At 36.3% G+C, this 24929-nt stretch overlaps 1 protein-coding gene across 2 annotated transcripts in view; it reads left to right on the top strand.

Annotated features, from left to right (window-relative positions):
• Window positions 1–24929, top strand: part of unc5da (unc-5 netrin receptor Da) — a 179954-nt gene that overhangs the window by 92760 nt on the left and 62265 nt on the right. The window contains exons 1-2 of one of the 2 annotated variants that reach the window (XM_026196318.1): window positions 16862–16932; window positions 22689–22889. In XM_026196318.1, the coding sequence (XP_026052103.1) occupies window positions 22712–22889 (178 nt within the window). In that variant the 5' untranslated portion in view covers window positions 16862–16932; window positions 22689–22711. Of the gene's footprint in view, window positions 1–16861; window positions 16933–22688; window positions 22890–24929 lie in introns of those variants that run through there. The other variant, XM_026196317.1, reaches the window with a different exon arrangement.

A 24929-nucleotide genomic window follows, 5' to 3' on the forward strand; every position in this document is an offset into this window, starting at 1 on the left:
ATCTATGTTTGTATTGAATGTAGGGTACTTACTGTGCAATTCCTGCCGGTAATTTCAGATGGTTACGGTTTTTGTTTTCAATAGCCAAAAGCCAGTTTGGCCTATTAAATACCAAATAAATATCTTGTTTATTCATACTTTCCTTCTTTCTTGTTTGTTGCTTAAAGAAGAAAAAATCTGAAATTTTTGGAATCATTCAGTTTGTATTGGAATCGGTCAGTTTGCTTGTAAAAAAAATCGGTACCGGAATTGGCCATAAAAAATCATGATCGGTGCATCCCTAGTGGTAGTGTAATAGTCTGGGGCTGTTTTGCTGCTTCAGGACCTGGAAGACTTGCTGTGATAAATGGAACAATGAATTCTGTTTACCAAAAAATTGAAGGAGAATGTCTGGCCATCTGTTCGCGACCTCAAGCTGAAGCGAACTTGGGTTCTGCAGCAGGACAATGATCCAAAACACACCAGCAAGTCCAACTCTGAATGGCTCAAGAAAAACAAAATGAAGACTTTGGAGTGGCCTAGTCAAAGTCCTGACCTGAATCCTATTGAGATGCTGTGGCATGACCTTATAAAGACGGTTCATGCTCGAAAACCCTCCAATGTGGCTGAATTACAACAATTCTGCATAGTTGACGGGACCAAAATTCCTCCACAGTGATGATGCAATCCCAACGAAAAAGGGTCACGATTGTGTGTTGGAACCGCAGGCGGTAAGTAAAACTGCTTAAAATGTCTCTTCCTCCTTGTTAGTGCATCCGCCTCCCATGCCAGAGACCCGGGTTCGAGCCCCGCTCGGAGCGAGTCGTTGCTGCTGCTACTCTCGTTCAGTTTCAGCCTCGGGATCTGATTCTGGATCATAAATAAACGGCTGAATCTGACTGTTAGCCATGGTTTGTTTTGGATGATGTTTTTTTTTCTCATGGTAATGTCACAACTTCCAAATGCTCTCAACGCAAAAGCCTACTCGCGCTCGTCATTCTTTAGCTCCGCCCACACGTCACGCCTCCAGTGGCTCATGTTTTTCCAAAAAAGAAATCGGCACAGACTATTTTTCTCTTATAAATATAATAAAACTAAAGACTTTTTGGAGATATGAAGGATGCAGTAATACTCTATAGGTACTCAAGATTAATAGGATATTGAGTGAAAATTAGCATTTCACCCCCCCCCCCCCCTTAAGTTTAGTAAAGAACTGTATATAAGAACATATATGACACAAACACACACACATATATATATATATATATATATATATATATATATATATATATATATATATATATATATATATATATATATATATTTAATTTTATTTATTTTACATGTGTATGTAGGAATGAATAGTACATTTAACAATACGCACAACCAGAGTACCCCAGAGCCACAGTGAACTAATGAAGCAAGGTGTAGGGACTGCAGATGACACTCTGTAAGGGTCAGTTAGCCACCGTGAATGGCTCCGCTCAATAACACTAATTGCGGAGCTGCAAAGCGGAGAGAGGATGTGTCCCTCTGACCGTGAGGCAACCGCCATTGGGTCTTCTTCCGATCTCCCTCTAATGATCATGTTTGAAGGGAAGGTCGTTATTTGCTGCAGCTTTGTCTTACTAATGGTTTAAACGTGTTTCTTTTTTCTGTGAAATTTGATGGCAGTATGTGGGACGTTTATAGTGTAATGATATAGTGTATTCATATGGTTCATTACACTCTTGATTACAGTGATGAGGTCACGCTGGTTTTGCCACAGAAGATGTTACTTCGCTGTGCAGCACAAAAAGCATGTGCTTGGGGGTTAGAGGATAGCAGCTGGTGCAAAAGAGGAGACATGCTAAGTGAGCTAATGCTAAGTGACAGTGGTTATAATAAAATCACCTTGCATGTCTCCTCAACTGTTACCATCCATCAAAAACTGTCTTTTTTTAACACTTCTCACTTTCAGATTCAAAGACTGTCCACACATGCTAAAAAGTGCACTTTTTTTATTTTTTTCATTTGAGCACCCACAGTCTTTTTAACTAGTTGCTCTGAAACGAACTCTTTGTCTTTGACACAGTTTTTTTTCTCTGTAAATGAGACTTTTTGTGGTTTACTGTATGCCAGATCACAATAATCTGCAACCTAGGACTCAGAAGCAACCCGCAAGATTGGGAATTGCTCCATGCAAATTGCATTCAACATATAATGTGGCCACATTTGCACTGTTATACAATTTGCATAATTTCTTTAGTGAACTGGGTGCTAAAACAATGCGGACAGCACATGCAATTAAATGCCACTTTTAGTGGCTGCAGTTCATTCTTAGTGAGTCCTCTATGAGCTGACTGATATGATTAGAGACAAATTGTATGTGTCTGTTTAGTATTCCTTCTGGTTCAATCTGAATTCAGCAGCGTTGGACATGATTAGCTGCAGAAAGCCTCTCTAATATTCAACGGAGAGTTTTACAGCTGCCTTTGAATGACCTGCAAACTCAAAGCTGTCTTTTAATATGTTTCACCGAGATGATTAAATTCAGCTCGTCAAATTCCTGGCTGACAGTAAAAGTCCCTCGGGTGGATTTTAGTAAGGACCAAGTACAGAGTTGTGGTGATGGGGGGCATTCTGTTGCATTTGTCCTAGCTATGTGCAGCTGGAATCATCTTTCTCTGCTCTCATTGAACAAAGTCGTGGCACACTGGATCGAAGACGCTTCCTGCTGACATGCAACCAGGGTCACATTTAAAGATTTATCTCCTGTTGTTGTTTCATTTATGAAGGACTTCAATTTAATCTCTTTATTGATGAAGTTGCAAGATTTACACCTCAATATGCTTGTTAAAACAAGGCAACACATTTTGTGGTATACAAACAGTATGGTGTACAAATACCATTAGCCAAGTATTTATTAATATTTTCAATTAGCTTTATTTTTCTTTTTTAAGTTCACATTTTCTTTTCTTTTTGTAATGTTTTGGTTTTTAATTTGTTTTTGTTTCTAATTAGCTGTAATTTATTTCAATGTCAGTTTAGAAATTTTAGTACTTATTTTATTTCGCATAGTTTAGCAGTTTTTTAAGAATATGATTAAAATTCAGTCAAAGCTATTGTATAGCATGGAACATTGGCTTCAATTTGGATGGAAAAGTTTTATGGTTATACGGAGGCCTGTGTGTACCACGGAATATAAATAACAATAAATAAATGACTTTATCTAACAATTCTCACAATAATTGTCAGGATATTGGATTTACAATATATCTCATCTATATTAGTATTTCATGGAAGAAAAAAGGTCAATTAAGTGTCTGATGACATGATGGGACATGAATGATCACAATTAAATCATTGTAATAATGACTAGAAAGAGTAATTTATGTACAGGCAAAGTCCATTGCGTAACTGTACTAGAAAGGTTTCTTGGAAAGGACAGAAAGTTAGTGGTCTTATTGCTGCACCTTCCTTCTAGATACAAAGCAGGAATGAGGGGATGACGATGAATGGAGAGAGGGAGTAATAGAAAGGTACTGTCAGAGAGAGATAAAGAGGAGGAAGGAGGAATGAAAAGAGAGGGTGTGAATAATAGTAAAGATTGGCACAGGAAATGGTGTGCAAGAGAATGCTTGGTCAGGCAGCTGACCAGCCGAGTCCAGATTTAATCTCCCAGCGGCTCCTGATTTGATTACTTCAGTCTGGGATTGAAAACACAGGGTATGTGCACTCAGCCGAACGTCTTATGTGATGCGCCGGTAACAAAGCGAGGCTTGGCTTTGCAACTAGCTGCAAAAACGGCTCTTCCAAAATAAACACTTGGCCATTGTCCTGTTTGGCCAGTGTTTGTACCAATGGGTCAATTTTTGCCTGGTTAGCATGACCCCATTAGCTCGAACTATACCATTTAATTCTAAAGTTTTGTTTCTGTATTGACAGCAGTTCACAATAAGTGTTAAAATAAGGTTATCGCAACAAAATTGAGATACTGTATGGCTTAGTGTAATCATAAAGTTGAATTAAATTGAATTAAATCAATTTAATTCAGTAAATATATGCGCTGCTTGTTTTAGATTAAAGACTTGCACTGTTCATTTACATGTGTGCAGCTCATAATCCAGTGTTTAATACAATGTGCAATTGGAAACACAACATACGCCAACTTTTAACTCTGTGGAATTCTGTGGAATCACTGTGAAAACCCCCTTTTTGGAACTAATATTTTAAGAGTAATATATAAAATAACACGATCCTCGAGCACTAAACCGCATCTAAATTAAAACTGCCATGCCGAATGTTAAGAACACTGAAATGTTGATCCAGGAAGTGATCTACGACTGTGCAAGCTTTGGATGTGATGATGGAAGCAATCTGTCCCATCGATGTCTTGATCATCGTTCTGAATCTGGTCTAGACGTACTCTTTGAAAAAAGCACGATTTTTCTCAGCCTTTTGTTCAAATGTTTTTTTTTTTTTTTTTTCATGAAACTTACCCACATTCAAGTCTTGATAAAAAGATTGCATGAAGCTAGAATAAAAGTTTTTTTTGTTGTTGTTGTTTAACAGCAGAGGCTCTGTTCTTTGTTTTGGCATATTGCATGCTCAGATATTCATACAACAATATATTCTGCAGGGCCATTAAACTTGCAAAAATGATCAAAAATGCTAGCGGTGGCTGGCAACTTGAACAAATGCTGGGGGATTTTTGCAGCCCTACAAACTAGCACAGCAAACCTAGTGATTTTTATCAAGAAAATTGTATTTGATTATATTTCCCCAAATTGTGCAGCCTTGGTGGTGGTTTGGTTTAGTTCAGTTTGTTTACAGCGAAGTCAACAGTTTTACTATGACTGTTCACTTTTACTTTCATAATGAATGCCTAAACCAAAGCAGCTAAGCTCTCCTGGTCATTAACTGTGCGAAGCGTTAGCGTTTGATTAGGGCTGATTTGCTTGCGTGTGATTATGCTTGATTGATTATGCTAAATCCACAGGATTAAAAGGCTAGGAAGATGTTAATGTTTATGCATGGGAAGGAAAAAGAGCATCCCTTTAAACAGCAAATGAGAAAAGATCGACCACCAGTTTCAACTGAAGACGATCAATTAAAGGGAAGTTTTCTGACTGTCAGTGGGCTCTGTTACATTCTAAAGCGCATCAGTGTACAGGGATTAGCGGTAAGCCTGGGTGTTTGGTGAATGTTAGCGTTAATCGGCATGCGCCATGTACACACACATACGCATACTTCCTCTCTCTATTCCGTCCCAAAAGCCATTCGACAATAATAAACTTGCACATTCACACACACACATACTTTTTCTGGGTTTTTCTTGTCCTCTCTACCCTCATTCGGAATGAATAAACATGAAGCTAATTATGGGTTACTATAGACCAGTCTCATGTTTTTCATATGAGCTTGTGACCTCACCTTGACCAGCGTTGACTTTCCTCATTTTTGTATATTGCTTCGTTTAATCCCTCCTATCAGAATCTGAAACTCTTTTGACATGCATTACTGCAACGCCGCTGCTGAATATACATTGGGATTTTATCGGCTGTAAATTTAGAATAGTTTCTCTTTTAGCATAATTGAATCTGATTCATATCACAGAGCTCCTTGTCACCTTTGCAAATGTAAATCACCATTAAAACCTTTTTTTTAGGCTCTGTACTGATATATTCCATGAAATTTTTGCTTAATGAATACTTTTAAAGTCTCCACTTAAGGCCTGAAGCTATAATTAATCATTTTTTACGCTGAGCATGTACAGTCTCATTAGAATGATTGAATATAGACTACTTCTGTATCATATCCTTAAGAGACCAACTTAGTATAGGGGAAAAGAAAGGATTATTTGTGGATGTTTTTGCTTTCTGCATTTATAACTCTTAATAAACCTCAGAAAGTGCATTCATGTTATTTCCAGCCTCGTATTTGAAAGAAAGACAGACGTTTGCAGAGAGTGATGAATTCAGAGGAGGGTGAACCGTGTTAATGTGCACTTTATTGGACCTGATGCTGAGTGGAAACGAAAGGTGAGACAGGTTATAACCTCTGATTAGTGAGCATTACAGGCTAATGAAGAGAGATGAGGGTTATACCTCTGGGAGAGAGACAGCACATGTAACTGGGCAAACAATGGAGGGATGTGTCAGGGAAGAACAGGCTGGGTGTGTGCATTTGTATGTATTTCTACGCTTTCACTTTCATATATGTTTGTACTAGTACAAACACTTGAGATGATACTAGTGGCTCCATTACATGGGTAAAATGGGTGAAACCAAGCCTGAAACCCTCTAAACGACTGTCATTTCAGTGGAAATCAGCTAGAAATAATAGTCAGAAGACCTTGAAGAAGAGGTCAATAGGGAGCGCTGTGATTGACTAATGGAGCGTAATTGATCTACAGTGCAGCACAGATGGCAAAACAGCTAAAAAAAATAGAAAAATAGTCAGAATTTCCCAGAAATTTGCATGAACAATAGACCAACATGCTTTTCCAGCCTGGTTTAGTGCTGATCTAGCTGATGAATCTGTATAGCTATGATGTTGACCGGTAAACTGGTGTTTATGGTGAAAGAGTTGACCCAAGAGTCATGATTGTTAGCTTTTTTTTGTTGTTGTTGTTTTGCAACAGAATCCAACTAGGAATCATGATTCCAAACATGCAACACTACGAAACACTGACCATCAACTTTTAAGCAGCTTTGGTTCCCAAAATATATATTTTTCAAAGGTCTTTATTAAAGAGTTGATAGCCATGAACCCAGCTACAAATCACAACATTAGAAACTTTGATTTGAAGCAGAAAAAGTATTTGAAAACCAAGCAACGGAAGGAAATAGAATCTCATAAAGCATTGCAATTAAATCAAAAACAATGTATAAATATAAAATTATTGATTTAAATGTTAATTATGTCTATAGACACAATATATTGTAATACTGATATCTGACTGGTGGAGATTCCTACACTGTAAACCCGAATAAGTTTTTATTCGTTTGTGATGTCATTGTTTTAAGTACACGTTAGTAAAACTAGTACACTGTGTACAGTTAGCACACTGGCGTGTAATGTAGTTGCCAAAAAGACTTACAATACTTGCATGTAAATAGTCAAACAACATGCAGTATGCAGTCTTTAAGTTTATCTGTCCATCCTCAGCCTAACCACAGGCTTTACTCTTCACCACAGTGGTAACACTACAAAACCAACATTACAGAAAACTATGTAAATCCTAACATAACACAACTTTTAAGTACCATCTTATGTCTCTCTATGTTGGTCTTATGTAAAAATACCCAAAATAATATCCTTGTTGTCTGATGCAAAGCATGCTGGGAACTAAAAAGTTAAGTTCACCTTACTACAGCAAAATTTTGAGTCTACAAAACGTATTTCAATTAAGTCCAATGTACTCTCATTATTATTTGAGTGACAGTAACTCATTTCATTTAATTAATTTCAATGTTCGGTTTTACAGTGTATTTAGATAAAAACAGAATTGCATATACTGAAGAGCTTACTAAACAAAGCTGACTTTAAACAGTCCAGTCAGGACATATGTCCACGAATAACCTGTTCACATATTTAATGCAATCAGACAAATGGCAAACACAAATTGGACCAATTGCAAAATTCACAAAGCTTGTTTGAATCATTAAAGTCGAAGAAGATGGCAGTCAAGCCTATATACATATAAATATGCTAAATAAATTAAGTTTGTTTTTATGTGATCTCTATTTGAAACAATAGAAATAACATGACTTCATCATTCTTATCATGTAATTACTTAATCCTATTAAGTTGTATTAAATTTTTGTTTTTAAGTTATGCTTATTCACAAAAAAGTTCCATTTAATAAAAAACAATTAGTTAAAATTACTCAAAAATGTAGAACCTTTCCTAAAACTTTGAGTATACACTACTTAATGTATTTAATTAATTTGAATGTTCGGGTTTACAGTATAGTGAAGTTTTTCCACCTAAAGTAAACAGACTACACTTAGCTTGTTAGCTTTTTTTTTTTTTTGCTATTTCAGAATGGGGTGGGGGGGTGGGGGGTGCAGAGACTCAAGCACACATTTTATACATTTGGTGATAGTGAAGTTGTGCTTTTGTGACAATGAGTGATGGTTTATTGGTACCTGGCGCTTATTCATCGTGTGTGCGAGTGTATCCCTCTGTGTTTCAGGGTTCAGAAGTTCAGTGAATATGAATTCTGCTCTGCTGAAAATACTGCAGCCTATCACTCATTCATGTATTTAATACAGGCTGTTTCCTCCCTGAAATTACTTTCAGCAGAAAGGTTTTCTGCTCAGTTGTCAAGAGATGCTCCCTTAGCTTCACTCTGTCCCTTACTGAAGTGTTTTTATTCATGAATTTTCATCTTTTTTTGTGTGTGTGTTTGATTTTGTGAAATGCAGTAATGCTAGTGAAAGCTAGTCATGCTAATGGCTACAGCATGTGTGTACAAAACCTTTTAGATGATGTTAAATGTAAAATCTCTGATGTGGAAAGTAAAAAAGCAGAGTAGAAGTAGTAGCTTCTACCAGATAAACATGCCCATCACTGGTTGTCGTTCACATACTGTAGATATTTATGATGAATGTCTGGAAAAAAATGTCAAGTGAAAAAATAACTCTCTCACAGGAAGTCATTAAACAGAGCTGTGGTTTTAAACCCCTCTAATCCATGCCTCAGAATCTGACATTTAAACTTCAGCAGCGGTGACCAGAGCTGGCGTCACAGAAAAAAGAAAATATCACTCTGCATAAACACAATTACACATTATTGTAGTTTAACTACTGTGACCTTTTAATTCTAATAGACAAGATTATTTTTATGTAAACAGACCATTTTAGACTGTGCAGAAAGATAGCAGGTAGCATCACAAAACGATATTGTGGTATTTTGTTTATGAAATGGTAATATAGAAATCCTATGTTTTTTTACATGTACATAATATAATATAATGTTTGATATATTATTTTTTAGAATGTGTTATAAATAAAATATGCAATGTAAATAGCTAAAAAAAATGGTAACACACACTATAGAGACCAATTCTCAATGTTAACTAGGTTCTTAGCCATGCATGTTATTAACTTATTGGCTGTTTATTAATACTTATAAAACACATATTCTGCATAATCACATTCTACATCCCTAATCATACCAAATGCCTAATCTTAACAACTACCTTAATAACTATTAATAAGCAGCAAATTAGCAGTTTATTGAAGCAAAAGTCATAGTTAATGGTTTAATAGCGAGAATTGGACCTTAAAATAAAATGTGACCAAAATATTCCTTTTAGACAGATATTGACAAGTAATAAAATCAGTTTTGCATTTACTATCTTTACTCTTCCAGAATTACATATCCAGGTGATATTTTTATGGGACATTTATAGCTAATGTAAAATAAAAAGACATTTGATATTAATTCCTGACTAAAGTGACGTTTGTGATGCTCTTTCCCTGGTTGTAATCATGGCAGGGTAAATTGTTTGATTGATGTTCCTGTATCTCGGTACCGGCATCGCGTAGATTGTGTGTCAGTCATTTATAGTTTTAGCAGTTTGCACATGTCATGGTGTAACTTCCTTAACTGTACTCAGAAGACAGCGAACTTCCATTATAGAGGACAGTGGGGTGTCAGCTAGTGATTTCTCTGTTTTGTAAGAGTCGTTAAAAGCTCTGTCTCACCTTGCTGTAATGATTATCTCAGGCTGTGATGGATTCTGGGCCAAAAAAGGTAAGAGGTGCAAGTTTTATGAGTGACATTTTTCCATATGCCACATATGCGCACTGACAGGAGAATAATGACATTAATAAATTCACCAGAACGATCCGCTTTCGTTCTTTTTGAGAGATATTAACTTTTTTTTATGGAACTCGGTTCCTCTCTGCTTCCAGATTTTTAATGAAATGACAAAATGACAACATTTAAGGTATATTTTATCTGTTCTGCTCCTAAAGCTGTCTGAGCACTGGAAAGAGAGATTGTAATATATTCTGAGGTTCATTTAATAATGCTATGCAATCGAGAGACTAGGAGAGATACACTTTACATTGGCTCCGTTTGGTTCAAGCAGAGTAAGCCGAGCGAGAGAGATGGAGAAAAAGAGAGAGAGAACTGATTCCCACTTACTTAAAGGCTGTAATTACAAGCCTTTCTGCCTGATGGATGATAAGAGTTTTTGTAATGAATGAATTGAGAGATTGAAAGGGAAAAGTGAATGGAGTTGGCTTGCACATTGTGTTCAAAATAACAGTCATTATTGATCTTTTATGGCAAAAAAAAAAAAAAAACCCTGCAGATTATATATTGAGAATATGCAGAGTGGATTCTTGAATTACACATTGATCATCTGAGATTTAAGTATGCATCAACATTCCCTTTCATAAAAATGCTGATTTCTTCTATGTTTGGCCAAGCATTACAACTTATATCTGAATAACTGCTTCACGGACGGACCATTATCAGTTATGCTTATTTACAAGGCTGAAACAGTTTTATGCTTGTAAGATGAAAAGGTTTGTGACATTCAGGGCTATTGTAGTTTTAAATTTATTTATTTTGCACTTTGTTTCAATTTTTATTTTAGCGTTAGACGTACATTAAAGTTGCCACACTAATTTATGTTATTTAAAAATGTTTAACAGTATGGATTTTCTAATCTTGATAATATATGTTTTCAAAATTAACTTGTGATGAGTATTTTGCTTCGTTCTGGAGTCAAGAAAGTTGAATTCCCAGTTGCGTTTTTATTTCTTAATATATCTTAATATAGAAATATATTTTTTTAACAATAATTGTTTTGTTGTATTATTTAAGTGCTTTTGTCATGAACTACACAGTGAACAAAGCAAACTGGAATTGAATGCTTTGCATTTCAGTCACATGGCATTACTCGTCTAAATGAGTGTTTCTTGTCCAAAATTTGACATAATACAGAAATCCCACAGTTCTTCTTTAACTAAGCACCTGAAATATGTTTTCCCTTGATGCTATTCTTTCTTTTCTGAGAGAACGAGTGAGACAGGGAGATAGGTATTTGGCTAAGGATCTAAGACATCCAGAAGACAGACACGAAGTGAATGCAGCATCTTCGTGATTCAGACAGATGTTTGCCACAGGACGCACTCAAAGGGACTTCCCTTAAGAGCAAAAGAATCTGGAATCCGACCTTCATTTAGCAAAAACAGTTCTCCGGGATCCTTAGGGGACTTTTGGTCATGATTCTCCCGTGATTCTTTGATATCATGTATTTGAACAGATGCTTTACATTAAGAGGCCTGTACACTCACACTCTACTCTCGAGCCGTAATGCCCCCTGCTGTGGCTCACGGTGGGGCTTCAGATCAATCTCTCTCTCTTTATAATCTTTCTTCTTCTCTCACCCTCTTTTGCTTCTTCTCATCACCCTCCTCCTTCGCTCCTGCTGATTTTCCTTCACCTGTCTCCATGTTCGGAGGCTCTGATCAGCATCTGAATGAGAGCGGAGAGGCTAATTACGCTGAGTGACAGAATGAGACTCCCCGCCAGACTCCATAAAACTAGCGTGTCAGGGTGAGTTTTGTGTAAGGAAAACGAACGAATGAAGGGTCGCTCCTTTTTCGGTAGACATGGACCATGCAAAGGACATCCTGAGACAGGTGAACGGTTGAGGTTATCGTGCAGTTTGGTTTCTTGTTGCTTCGTCTGGGAAGGAGGAGTTCATATAGCTTTTTCGAAATGAGGAATCTGCCATCTATTTATAACTCATGAAGCTCATGAATTTTTTTTGATGCTAAGGAGACGCAAGATGTTATTTTGGGTGGGTTTATGGTAAAGGTGCTTTCTTGAAATCTCTTTCCAAGCGATTGATTTCATCTGAACGCTCATCCTGATGTTGTTTGAATTCTATATACTCCTTAAAAGCAGCTCTGCGTGGAAATGCTTCTAAAGATGTAGGTTTGGAGACGGAGTGTGGGAAGCAGACTTCTCTCTGGCTTCTCCTTTTCCTCCATTTCTCCAGTGTCTCACGGCTCAGTGTGATTCATGATTAATGTGCCTGTCATGTTCATCAAGAAATCTTTTGGTTGTTCATAGTCTCTTCTCTTCTCTTCTCTTCTCTTCTCTTCTCTTCTCTTCTCTTCTCTTCTCTTCTCTTCTCTTCTCTTCTCTTCTCTTCTGTATACTTCATGTCTTTAAAGGGGGGGTGGAATGCTATTTCATGCATACACTGAGTTTTTTAAACTGTTAAAGAGTTGGATTCCCATGCTAAACATGGACAAAGTTTCAAAAATTAAGTTGTAAGTTTGAAGGAGTATTTTTGTTCCAAAAATACTCCTTCCGGTTTGTCACAAGTTTCGGAAAGTTTTTTTCGAGTATGGCTCTGTGACGTTAGATGGAGCGGAATTTCCTTATATGGGTCCTAAGGACACTTCTGCCGGAAGAGCGCGCGCTCCTGTATAGCAGAGCACTGAGAGCACAGACATTCACTGATCAGAGCGAGAGCATCAGGAAATGTCACAAAAGGAGTGTGCACAGATTACCAAAAGAGAAACAGCATTAAGGGACCAGTGGATGGAGTTTATTTTTACAGAGCATCAACGGAGTTGTGCAAGTGTTTGTGTTTGTTCCCCTGCATTTCGAAGATGCTTGTTTTACAAACAAGGCCCAGTTTGATGCCAGATTTGCACATTGTTTATTTCTTAAGGATAATGCAGTCCCAACGAAAAAGGGTCACGATCGTGTGTTGGAACCGCAGGCGGTGAGTAAAACTGCTTCAAATATCTCTGTGTTGTTAACTTAGCTATCGGCGCGTAAGCACATCAAGTAAACAACATGCGATGTTGTCATCAAACTGCACTTTCCACATGTACAGCTTAAAAAACAAAAAAGACGACAAAGTGGAACATTTTCCAAAACCGCTAAGCAAATATATACAGTTTCAGTACATACCACATAGAGACGTTGTTGCTGAAGCTGCTCTTGTTAAATTTCAGCCTCTGGATCTGATTCTGGATCATAAATATATGCTGAATCTGACTGTTAGCCATGGTTTGTTTTGGTTGGTTTTGTCCTCACGGTAATGTCACAGCTGCCACATGCTCTCAACGCAAAAGCCTACTGACGCTCGTGATTTTTTAGCTCCGCCCACACGTCACGCCTCCAGCCGATCGTGTATTTCCGGGAAAAATCGGTACAGACAATCTTTCTCTTATGAATATAATAAAACTAAAGACATTTTGGAGTTATGAAGGATGCAGTACTACTCTATAGGTAATCAAGATTAACAGAATATTGAGTGAAAACGAGTTATTTTATAAACGATCACCCCCCCCTTTAATATCTTTGTCAATCGTTTTTTATTTCACTTTTTGGCGACATCTCTCACTTTTTCTAATTTCTTGGCTTTGCTTTTCTTCTCTTGGGTTCTCCATTCTCCTCATATCATTTAACTTAGTCTTTGCTAGTCATTGCTCTGCTCATCTCTTCTTTCCATATCTTCTAATCTTTCCTTTGATCACATCCACCTTTATTTTCAGTCACACTTCATTTATGTTCTACTTGAGCTTTGTTGGTCCTTAAAGATGGATTGGCTGAAAAGCTGCTGGTGTGTATTTGTATCTATAGTAAACTTGTGTATGTTCACAATATATACTGTGTAGAACATCGATATTTGAACAAAAAATTAGAGATGGTCTGTCTCATATGATGCAGTGGGCAGTTGTCCTCACTTTGTATTCTGTAAAGTATCTTTGGTTTATAGAAAGTTCAAAAGAACAGCAGTTGTTTGAAACAGAAAGCTTTACAATGTTGAAGTCTTTGTCACTTTTGATCAATTCGATGCATACTTGCTGAATGAAAGTATTGATTTCTTAAAAAAAAAAAATCTTCCTGACCCCAAACTGCATTGTTTCAATCAATGTTGCTAGAGTGTTACCCATGTAATGGATTTGATTCCCAGGAAGAATGCATACTGAAAAAATGTATTTAAACCTTGTATGCATTGTACTGTATGTCACTATGGATAAACTTTCTGTCAAATTCATTTTTGTGATGTAATACATTGGAGAAAGTATTTTGACATTGAATAAAATTGTATGCTGCAGCTTTAAAGTGAAGTGATGAAACTTTCCCCAGCGCTCTGGCTTTTGTCTGGCTTAAATGCTTGGTTTTAGATTTCCAAGGCTTTTTAGGCTTTTACTGTAGTTTAGAAGATTACAGAACAAACAAGTGAACTGACCACTTTAAAAGTTACCATGTGCAATTTTGGCAATTTGGATCTTTGTTTGCTCTAAAACATTTTCCTCTTCACCCTATTGTATTTTTACATGTTTAGTACTTCCTATTGACGAATGATGGTATGTTTAATTCAAGCATGAGTAAGGGAAAGTGCAAAAATCTTTCTTGCATGAATAATTCATAGACTATTTTTGTGTATATTTTGTATTGAACTGAATGCATTGGTTTACATTAGAATACTTTTATGATCAAATTTACACAGAAACAGCCAACAGAATATTGATTTTTTTTTTACAATCGTTACCAAGGTGCACAACAGTTTGAAATATTGAAAGGATTGTTCTTCAATTCTCCATTTTCATACGCATTAAAATCAAATATAGCATTTTGTGTAACTGAAGTCTATTATGAGTAATCCCTAGTGTGAGTACTTGCCTACATCAGTACTTAATCATATACTTGTTTTACATATTTCATGGTGATGGCTGCTGTTCTTTTCTGATGCGTTTTGCATGCCTAGAACAAGTATTACAACTAATGCTATGATTCGCTCTATATTTCAAAGGAAAAAAAAAAGAGAGATATGAACAGAGCTCTGGGGCTTCCCGGGAACTTTGATCCCGTGGGACTGCGATTAGAAAAAGAAGCAACTCTCAGTAATATCACTTAGTGTGAAGCTCTTTGGAAACGAATGAAAAAAAAAAAAAACAGAGAAAGTCTTCACTCTCGAGCACTCCGGAAGGACCCTCGCTGTTCGCTAAATCTCTTCCACACATCCAAGAATCCTTTCAAAGGAATTTCATACCATCTGAAGTGCTCTGAGAAAGATAGGAGGTATCTTCTGTGTGCTTCTCAAGCTCCTTGAACCATCATCCTAGCAAACTTTAATGCGCTTAGAAGTTTTCGTGGTTTCGCTCCACCATTTACCATCAAACACATTTTGTAATTAAATTACGTCATATTAATAATCATTCTTCTTTGACTGTCCATTAAGAGTTTGTGAGAGTATTTAAGCTGCATCACAGGGGACAACATCAGAGGAGACCCGAAATTCAACATAACATTTATGTTAATTCTACCATCCGAGTCAGTCCTTCCAAATCTCTCTCTTATTATATTCAGACCGATGGAAGTACACACACAAAAGCGACACTTCCTAACCTTTTCTGAAATGTCAGTGTTACTTAAGGATGTTTTGTTTGTACTAATTAGCTAACGACTGTGGCCCTGCATTTGAAATTTGAGCAGCACTGTAATTACAGTTCTGCTTTATGAATTTATGTACTAGCAGCTGTTTTATTCTTAGACATGATATTTATGATCGGCTTTAGAGACTGCATTATCGCTCCCTCTCTCTCTGTTTCTAAACCTAGTGAACTGTCTAGCAGCATATTAAATGAAATGGAACTTCAAACTGTAAGTGACTCATTTGGAACACTCTGCAAATGCACAGCTATGTGTGTCATTCAAGAGACTCAACTCATTGACTTTAATACAGACACATCAAGGGAAATTCTGTGATATTCTAATAGGCAAAAAAATATACACTAAAAGTTTGAGATCTGTAAGATCTTTTTTGATCTCTTTTTGAGGATGCAATAATTTGCAAATATCTCATCTTATTGCAAATAGCTGTCACTTCTTAATGTTGCAAAATATTTCTTTTTTAAATAAATGCTATTCTTGTGAACTTTCTATTCATCATATAATTGAGAAGAAGTATCAGACCTAAATATTAAGCAGCGCAACTGTTTTCAGAATGGTTTTCTGAAGGGTCTTGTGAAACTGGTGAGCTTGGTGATCATTAAAAGTCCCACTGACCCCAGTCTTTTGAATGATGGTGGGCTGTACATGCCACACAGAAGTTTGGGGTAAAATTAATTTATAAATGTATTTATTACAGTAGATAGTTTTGTTTCTTTTGCCCCTAAGGATACATGCAATGCTTTTTGCCTTAAAATTTGATAAAAGAAGTGATCATGTTTTAGAGGCTTTTTTAGAGCATTCATGTTGGTAGTTCACCTAAAATTGCTGCCTGCTGTATGTACAGTAGGTAGCTCACTGGTTATTTAGAACAGTCTCTTACATTTGAATTTTCTATCTCGTATGTGTTTGCTGTTTTGATATTTAGTGAACATTTGATTATTGGGCCCTGACAGGCTGCTGTTTTAGTGAAGTATTATGGGACGTCTTTATTTTCCCATCAGCAGTATTCGGGAGGCCAATCACAATATACTTTTTTTTTTTTTTTTTGCAATTTTACACCAATCTATTGTTTTGTTTCCACACTCTATTACCCGAACCTCCATCTTCCCTTGCTTCTCTTTCTGTGTGTGTGTGTGTGTGTGTGTTTGTGTTTGTTATCCAATCACATGTTAGATCCTTTAAGCTTGTATTAGGCAGTGTGAGAGAATTACAGGAATCCCAGAATGCTACAGTGCAGAGCTGAAAATTTTCATTAAAAAAAATGAAAATTCTGTTATTTACTCACCCGTGTCGTTCCATACCTGTAACTCCTTCTTTGTGATGAGCATTTATTCCATAAAATGTCATATTATTAATTTGTTGTTGCTATGATTATAAAATAGCATTTGTATTTTGACGTTTGAAAAGTGTGTGTGTGTGTACTGTGTGGGTGAACTGTATGTTACGCAGGTTCGTCACCCTGCTGAGGACTGCCATTATCGTGATCTCTGTACCAGCAGTCTGTCAAAACTCCCCAAGGTGCACTTCTCTCTCTATTTCTTTCTGAAATGCATGCTTTGCACCATTTTCCACAGGATCTGCAGAACAGACGATTGTGCAAAGCTCGTATTTCGACAGTAGCTGGTCCAAAAGTAAAAAAAAAAAAAAAAAAACGTAATTTGTGTTCCCAAGATGAACAAAGGTCTTATGGGTTTGGACTGACATGAGGGTTAGTAATTAATGTTCGGATTTTCAATTTTGTGTGAACTATGCCTTTAAAAAGAGCTAATAAACACTAGATTCAATCTAACCATCAGAGCGTGATTCCTTTTTCACTTCCAGTCAGAATGCTTAGCATGGTTGTATTTTGTGTGTGTGTGTTTTGTGACGTAGACCTCTCAGTGTGACAGACAGGTGTGTGTGGGATAAACTCATTGCTCAGAGCCGGTGGCAGTGACATCTTGTTTCGCTCCTGTAGCGTGAGATGTATCTACCGTCCGCCGTTATTGCCGGGGTGGCCCGCTGCTCGTATATCATCTCTGTGGCAACCGACTCGGCCCTGGCAGCGGAGGGGGGATTCAGAGGATGCAGTCGGCCATTTTGCCGTTTCTGGTGTGTCACACTGTGGATTAAGAGAGCAGATTGTTGCTTTATCAACTCATGCAAATGAGACACATTAAATAGCTGTCAGAACGCTTCACAGAGGGAGGTTTGGAAAACTCACATGCGCTCAATCACTGAAATCATCATCTCTTACACTCTGTTCAAACACATGCACACACACACATATACACACAGCTCAAAAGCCCCTCAGAGAGCCAGTCAGGACTGTGTTATTGTGTCTGAGCGGTGATTGCATTAGGATGTCATGGTCACTTTTGTTCTATTCAGTTATATCAACAATTAACACTACGCAACAAAAACACCACCACAGAGAGAAACAAACACACACAAAAAATCCAACTGCCAGGTTTCCTTGAAATTCACGACAGCACATGCTTAAAAATAAAAGGTTTAAACCAAAACATTTCATACAGACTGATGCCACAGGCAAGCCATTTTGACTTGCATCATATTTATTGCATAAAGAACTTAGTAACTTTTTTATTCTCCAGCGAACCATACCAAAAATGAGCATTCTACAAGTGTCAAATGCAATTTCATATTTGATTCAATTGTAAATAAAAATGATTCACCAGTTGTCCAGTTATTTTATAAAATTTTAAGAATGATAGTAAGACTTTCATTGATTTCATTAATTTCAGCAATTCAAAGCAAACTTTCTACTAAAGAAAACAACCAAGAATATCTCAGTTATGATGATGATGATGATGATGATTATTATTATTATTATTATTATTATTATTATTATTATTATTAAAATTTATTATTATTATTATTTAAAAAATATGTATATATATTTTTTTATTAAATGTATTTACTTTTTATAATTTATAATCTATATTTATTTGTGAAAAAAAAAAAAAAATGATATTATATATGACCCTTAAAGCTGCTTTTGATGCTTTTGACGCTCTAGCGGTTAATAAACAGAACTGCTTGCATCTTGTGGAAGAACATCGTAGCCGGAACTACTTCTCTCCGTTTATGTCTATGAAAAATCACAAAGGTACTGGGTTACTCCGCCGCGGTATCCCCGAAGCAATCTAAAATAGTCCGAATATAAACACTTATTATAGGTGCACCCTAGTGATTCAGGACAAGCCAAAAACACGGTTTGGAAAATGGATTCATGGTGTACTCGCTTATTATATACATTTTTCTACATTTTGAACACAAACAAAGTTACGGACCGCAGCTCTGATTGGTTGTTTTTTACCGGCAGCGATGGAGTTTCTGCAAATGGCAATAGGACCACTGGGAGGAGCCAGAGGAGCTCGATTTTTTTCACAGAATATCTGTCTCATATTCTACTGTCAGGACATAACAACAGGTTTAACAAATATGTAAAAAATATTTTTTTACAAAAGTTCCCTACAGCACCTTTAAATGTTCGACAACTGTAACCTGACTTTTTTGGTCAGGGGCCTTTAGTCCATGTATTTTAAAGTTGGCATAAAGTAAAATACTTCTTAGCATATATATATATATGTATAGTACATGATGGTGCCTAGATAAAAGCGTGTGGTGTGAGAGTCCAAATGTGCCTGATTCTTAGTGTGCTTGTGTTTGAACGTGTTGCGATTTGTGTATTTGCTTGTAAATGTGAATACATCTGTTTATGGGCATGCAAAAATAGCATTAGCACACATTACAGTATGGAACTGCATGGTCCAATATGTTTGAGCGTGTTTGTGAATATGGATGTTCACACTCCTACCTGGTGCTCTGTGTGTAGGAGTGTTTGTTCATTCTAAAAACAAGCATATCGTGTTCATGAGCACAAAGCTTTAGATGATACAAGCAAGACACTGTGCCATTAATTCTTTTCAAGAAAATAATGTGTGTTCTGGAACGAAAAGGAACGGAGGTGGAAGATGGAGAGAGAGCCATAGGAATCCTTTTAATTTCTCAATTATTTCTGCTAGACAGCATTGAAATTCAATTGAGAGAAATTAGAGATTTTTCTGCTACTTATACATACTTACATTTTCTTGCTGATTATAGAAATGTTATACTTTGTATACTTTCAAAAGAAATATTAATATTTTAATGGTAAAATATTTTTATATTTCACCAAAACCCATCTTAATTATGTGATCTACAAAACATTCGGTCTTGAATGAACAAGACAGAAAAAAAAATAATAATAATAATAAAAAAAAATACTGATCCCAAACTTAAATTCTTAAATTAATTCCAGCTTGTCTGAATTGTGAAAATGGGAATTCCATACTACAGTGGAGAGACCTGCATACGAGTTTACTTTCAGTGAAAAATTACATTGAAACATGGCCTACAACAAATTTCTGACCTAGATGTGGAGCCATATACCCAGGTGTCACTTCTCTGTCATTGCTGTTATTGCCATAATTTGTTTTGGATTAACCATTAACAATCATTAAATAATGCTTTAACTTTTGACATGATTTTAGAATAGGTTACGTAGTCATTCAACTTTTGGTCAACATTATTACCCTGAAAGGAAAGTCATTTTAATAGTGAAACATTTTGCTGAAAGATTACCAAGGTACAATTATAATTATTAATATTATTATTATATTATTATTATTATATATATTTTTTTATATGTTCTGATGAAATGTTCATAGTAAGACAAGGAATGTATTTTAGGAAAGTGTCTGTTGACTTTAAGTCTACTGAGCAATGAAAGAAACACTCAGTGATAAAATTGTCCTCTGGTGTGAGAGAGACAGTGAGAGAAGGAGGGGCGGCGTGAGGGCTGTGATTTTCTCAGCGTGAGCGGCACACGCAGGCATTTCTCTATTCATTTTAATCAGGATGAATCAGTTATGTTTTCCAGAGGATAACACACCTGTGCACACTGCACACACATGTTAAGTTTCCCAGGGAAGGATTACAAGTCAACAGAAATCTCTATTATGCTTAAGATTTCAGTCAGGAGAAATCGTTTCCAAAATATCCCATCCAATTACATCTGTGACAGTTTTATTAGAGGAGGAGAGTCTTAGAGTGTTTGTGTGTGTGTGTGTGTGTGTGTGTGTACACACATGCAGTGACAGAAAGAGAAATGGAGAGTGAGCACGAGAGAAACGTGAAGAGCGAGGGAGAGGAGTGCTTTAAATCACTGTGAGCTTTGAATCACTGTGGATATTTCAGCTCCTGTCACTCTTGTGTGGCTCTTTTATCCACAAGACACTTTTAGACCCTAAATCTTCCTCCAAATATGCCTGTGTGAAATAGAATTTCACACCCGTATGTGGTCGGTTTCATGGGGCATGTCAGAACAGTTTTAAAATGTTTAATAGCTATAGATTTACAGTACTTTTAATTTATTTTGAAGCTTTTAATGCTTTATTCGACAGATACAATGGAGAGTTACAGAAAATTTTGTGAGTCAGAGAGAGAAGAGAAACACTTCAGGACACATTTATTTTTGCGTTTGATACTTGTTTTGGTTGTTTTATATAGATATTTAGTTTTAGTATTTTTAGCATGAACTTTAATTATGTGAAGAATAAAAAATATATTTTACAGTAAGGTTCCAAATGCTTACATTAGGTAACTACATTAGTTAACATGAACTAACACCAAAAAATACATTTAATAACCATTTAGTCGATTTTAATTAATAAAATAATAATAATAATCATCATTTTTAATTAATTTTAAAGGGCTAGTTCACCCAAAAATTAAAATTATTTCATTAATGACTCACCCTCATGTCGTACCCAGAAGACCTCTGTTCATCTTCGGAACACAGTTTTTTAGATTTAGCCCGAGAGCTTTCTGACCCTCCATTGAAAATTAATGTACAGTATACTGTCCATGTCCAGAAAGGTAATAAAAACATCATCAAAGTAGTCCATGTGACATCAGAGGGTCAGTTGGAATTTGTTGAAGCATGAAAAATAATCAAATGTATCAAAATGTATTTTCGATGCTTCAACAAATTCTAACTGACCCTCTGATGTCACATGGACTACTTTGATTATGTATTTATTACCTTTCTGGAGTCATTAATGACAATTTTCATTTTTGGGTGAACTAACCTTTTAAATAATTTTAATCCATTTTGAATTAACAAATGTCCTAATAAATAGTACATAGTTAAAAAAAAATAATTACTTTAATATTATTTAATGGACCTGATATGAATAACAGACTAACAGTCTTTCTCTTTTTGCATATCAAATAAATATAATGTGAGCTTTACTCTGGATTCCACAAAATCAGTCTAGTCCAGCTCTTGCTGTGATAGCAAATGCTCTCAGATCCTGTCACAAAGTAAATATGCCTTTTGTGGATTAACTTGGGTATAATTACCATACAGTGGCTTAAAAATACCCAAAAGCACAACTTTGATTACTGAATGCACGGTTCCTCCATTTTACTATGTGTCTGCTACAGCACTATCCACAGGCTTTAGGTACTACTTCCTTTCAACACAAATCAGAAATGTGTTCCTTTTTAAATTAACCTACAATTTGTCATCCCAGGGTTTGCTAAGAGTATTTATTTTAATATTTTTATCACTTTAGCCTCCATCGTAAGTTTATATTTCTACTGAGATCATTACATTGAATGTGAGATGCATGGACACACATGGTGTTGCCTTAGAACAGTCTAAAATAAGGTATTTTCAGAGGAAGTGTAAATAAGTTACCCAACTTTTGGAACAGCCTTTGTGTTGGCAAGTAAAATACTTTGCTTTAAAATGTTGCCTCCATTAGCAGCTTACTGGTTTTTGGAACAGAGCAAACACATTCATATAATGCCTGTTTTATTAATGTGAAGCCACAGAGTCCAGAGGAGCTGTCCACGGTCCTGAAAATGCTAGTACTATTGAGTATCTACTGGCTGCTGTCCATGGTTCTGAAATCATCTGCAGGCAACTTCAGCTGCTTTAGGGCAGTTTACACTTTATCTCTCTGTGTCACTGGCTCATATGGTGCTCGTTTGAAAACGTCATCCAACCTGAGAGCGCTTTTGAAAGTGATTGACAGGCCAGTTAAAGAAGTGAGTAATCTTGCTGTCAGGGAGCCCTAGCTGATGTGTCTGATTATAGGAACTCGCAGATAGGTAGCTGCCAGTCGAGCGGATTTAGCCAGTTAGACATTTTTGCTTCATGTTGAATGAAAATGTGATTTTTCTTCTAGAGCTGACGTATAACTCCTGAATTTTTGTTGCAGGGTCACGTGATGGTCTCTCAGCGATGTCTGGAACACTGCCTCACTTCCTGCAGGAGCCCGATGATGCATACATTGTCAAAAGCAACCCCATCAAGCTACATTGCCGTGCGCGGCCTGCCCTCCAGATCTTCTTTAAATGCAATGGGGAGTGGGTCCATCAGAACCAGCACACTTCTTTGGAGCACATTGAACTAGGAACGGGTAAATATGCATGTGCTGTAGTGCTTTTTAAAGTAATATTTCACCAAAAAATTTACATGTTGAAATTTACTTACCCTCAGGCTAAGATATAAATGAGTTTGTTTGTTCAGAGGAACTATTGGTGAGCAAAAGATGCAATACTAAATTTCTCCAAATCTGTTCTGATCAAGAAACAAACTACATCTTGGATGGCCTGAGGGTGAGTGAATTTACAGTAAATTTTCATTTTTGGGTGAACTATTCCTTTAATGCAACTTCTATCTGTTTCTGTCTGTCAAACACAAACATCTAGCAGTGCCTGATGGGAGAGTGGTGTCCAGAATGTCAAATTCTGCAGCAGCAGACGTTCGGCTCAACTTCTCGCAGCTTTCATCTTTCAGTTCACTCTCCATCAAACATAGTGTGCTATCTGTAAGAGCTTGAAAGAGACTGATTGTTGCATTTAGTGTTTGCTGGTGCAGATTCTGACAGCTGAAAGGGCTGCTCTAGTGATGCAACCTATTGAAATAAAACTTTATCCCCCAATACCCCCCACCCCTCCCCATCGTATCAGTGCTTGACCCAGGCGTGAATTGCTGCCTTATATTCAAAACCTTTGAAAAGCAGCCTAGCTCATTTCAGGCTTGTTCTTACCTTTTGTATTGATTTCTTTCATCTTTGTCTGTTATTGATAAAAGGGACAACTGTTCGCAGTTGAAAAATGTACAGCTTTTGAGTGATACCTGTATTGAAAGGTTTAAAAATAAGACTGCTAGTGAGGATGTAGTTAAGAGTATCAATGTGGACATTTCACACTTGACGTGAGATGCTTCAGTCAATGCTATTGATTATTTGAGAAAGGTCAGAAATACTTTTAATACTTTTAAAGGTTTGGGATGAGTACTTTTACTTATTTATTTATATTGAAAGACATTAATACTTTAAAGGGTTAATTCACTGAAAATTGAAACTTATTTCATTAATGACTCACCCTCATGTTGTGAGCGCGTTCACGACACTACTGACATGTTTTCTGGTGCACCCAATAACAAAGATAACACGTCAGCAGCATTGTACGTCAACTGTCACAGCAGTCGCACTCACAACAGACCCAGAAGAGACCGAAGAGACAATGCTGAATAAAGTCATAATTGTTGTTATTTTCGACCAAAATGTATTTTCGATGCTTCAAAAAATTCTAACTGACCCTCTGATGTCACATGGACTACTTTGATGATGTTTTTATTACCTTTCTGGACATGGATAGTAGACCGTACATACAGTTTCAATGGAGGGACAGAAAGCTCTCGGACTAAATCTAAAATATCTTAAACTGTGTTCTGAAGATGAATGGAGGTCTTACAGGTTTGGAACGACATGAGGGTGATTCATTAATTACATCATTTTAATATTTCGGTGAACTAATCCTTTAATTTAGTAAGTAAGCACTGAAATTATCAATAATGACAATAAAGGCATTAATAATTTCAGACAATATTTCCTTTTTTAAATAGATTGTTCTTTTGAACTTTCTATTAATCAAATTATGCTGAAATTATTAAGCAGCTGTTTTAATCTTTTTAAATAGTAATTGTATGGATATTTTTCTCCCAGAAATGTGATACCGAAGACTGTAAGATTTGCCATCACAGGAACAAATTATATTTCAATCATTAATTTAGAAAAAAATTATTTTAAATTAAATATTTTACAATATTAATGTTTATACTGTGTTTTACTGAAACTTTAAAATGGTAGTTTATGTGGATAGTTATTCATTAATACCAGCGTAGTCTATAAGTAGAGTAAATGATGTTGCTTCAGGAGGGATCCAAACTGAATCTTATCTAATCTGTATGTGTGGAAGTGTGTTTGCAAACAACTCAAAGTTTGTTATTACTGTAATTAGGGCACATATTGTGTGTTGTCATGTTTGGAGTTTTTTGTTGCTACACTTGGAGATTTGGCCTCTGTTCTGTGTTGAGAAATTATTATTTGGATGAAAATGTGGTGATAAATTAGATTGAATGAAGATCAAGTTCATAGTAATTCTCAAAAATC

Source organism: Carassius auratus, chromosome 21 (genome assembly GCF_003368295.1).
Source record: "Carassius auratus strain Wakin chromosome 21, ASM336829v1, whole genome shotgun sequence".
In the NCBI taxonomy this organism is placed as follows: Eukaryota; Metazoa; Chordata; class Actinopteri; order Cypriniformes; family Cyprinidae; genus Carassius; species Carassius auratus.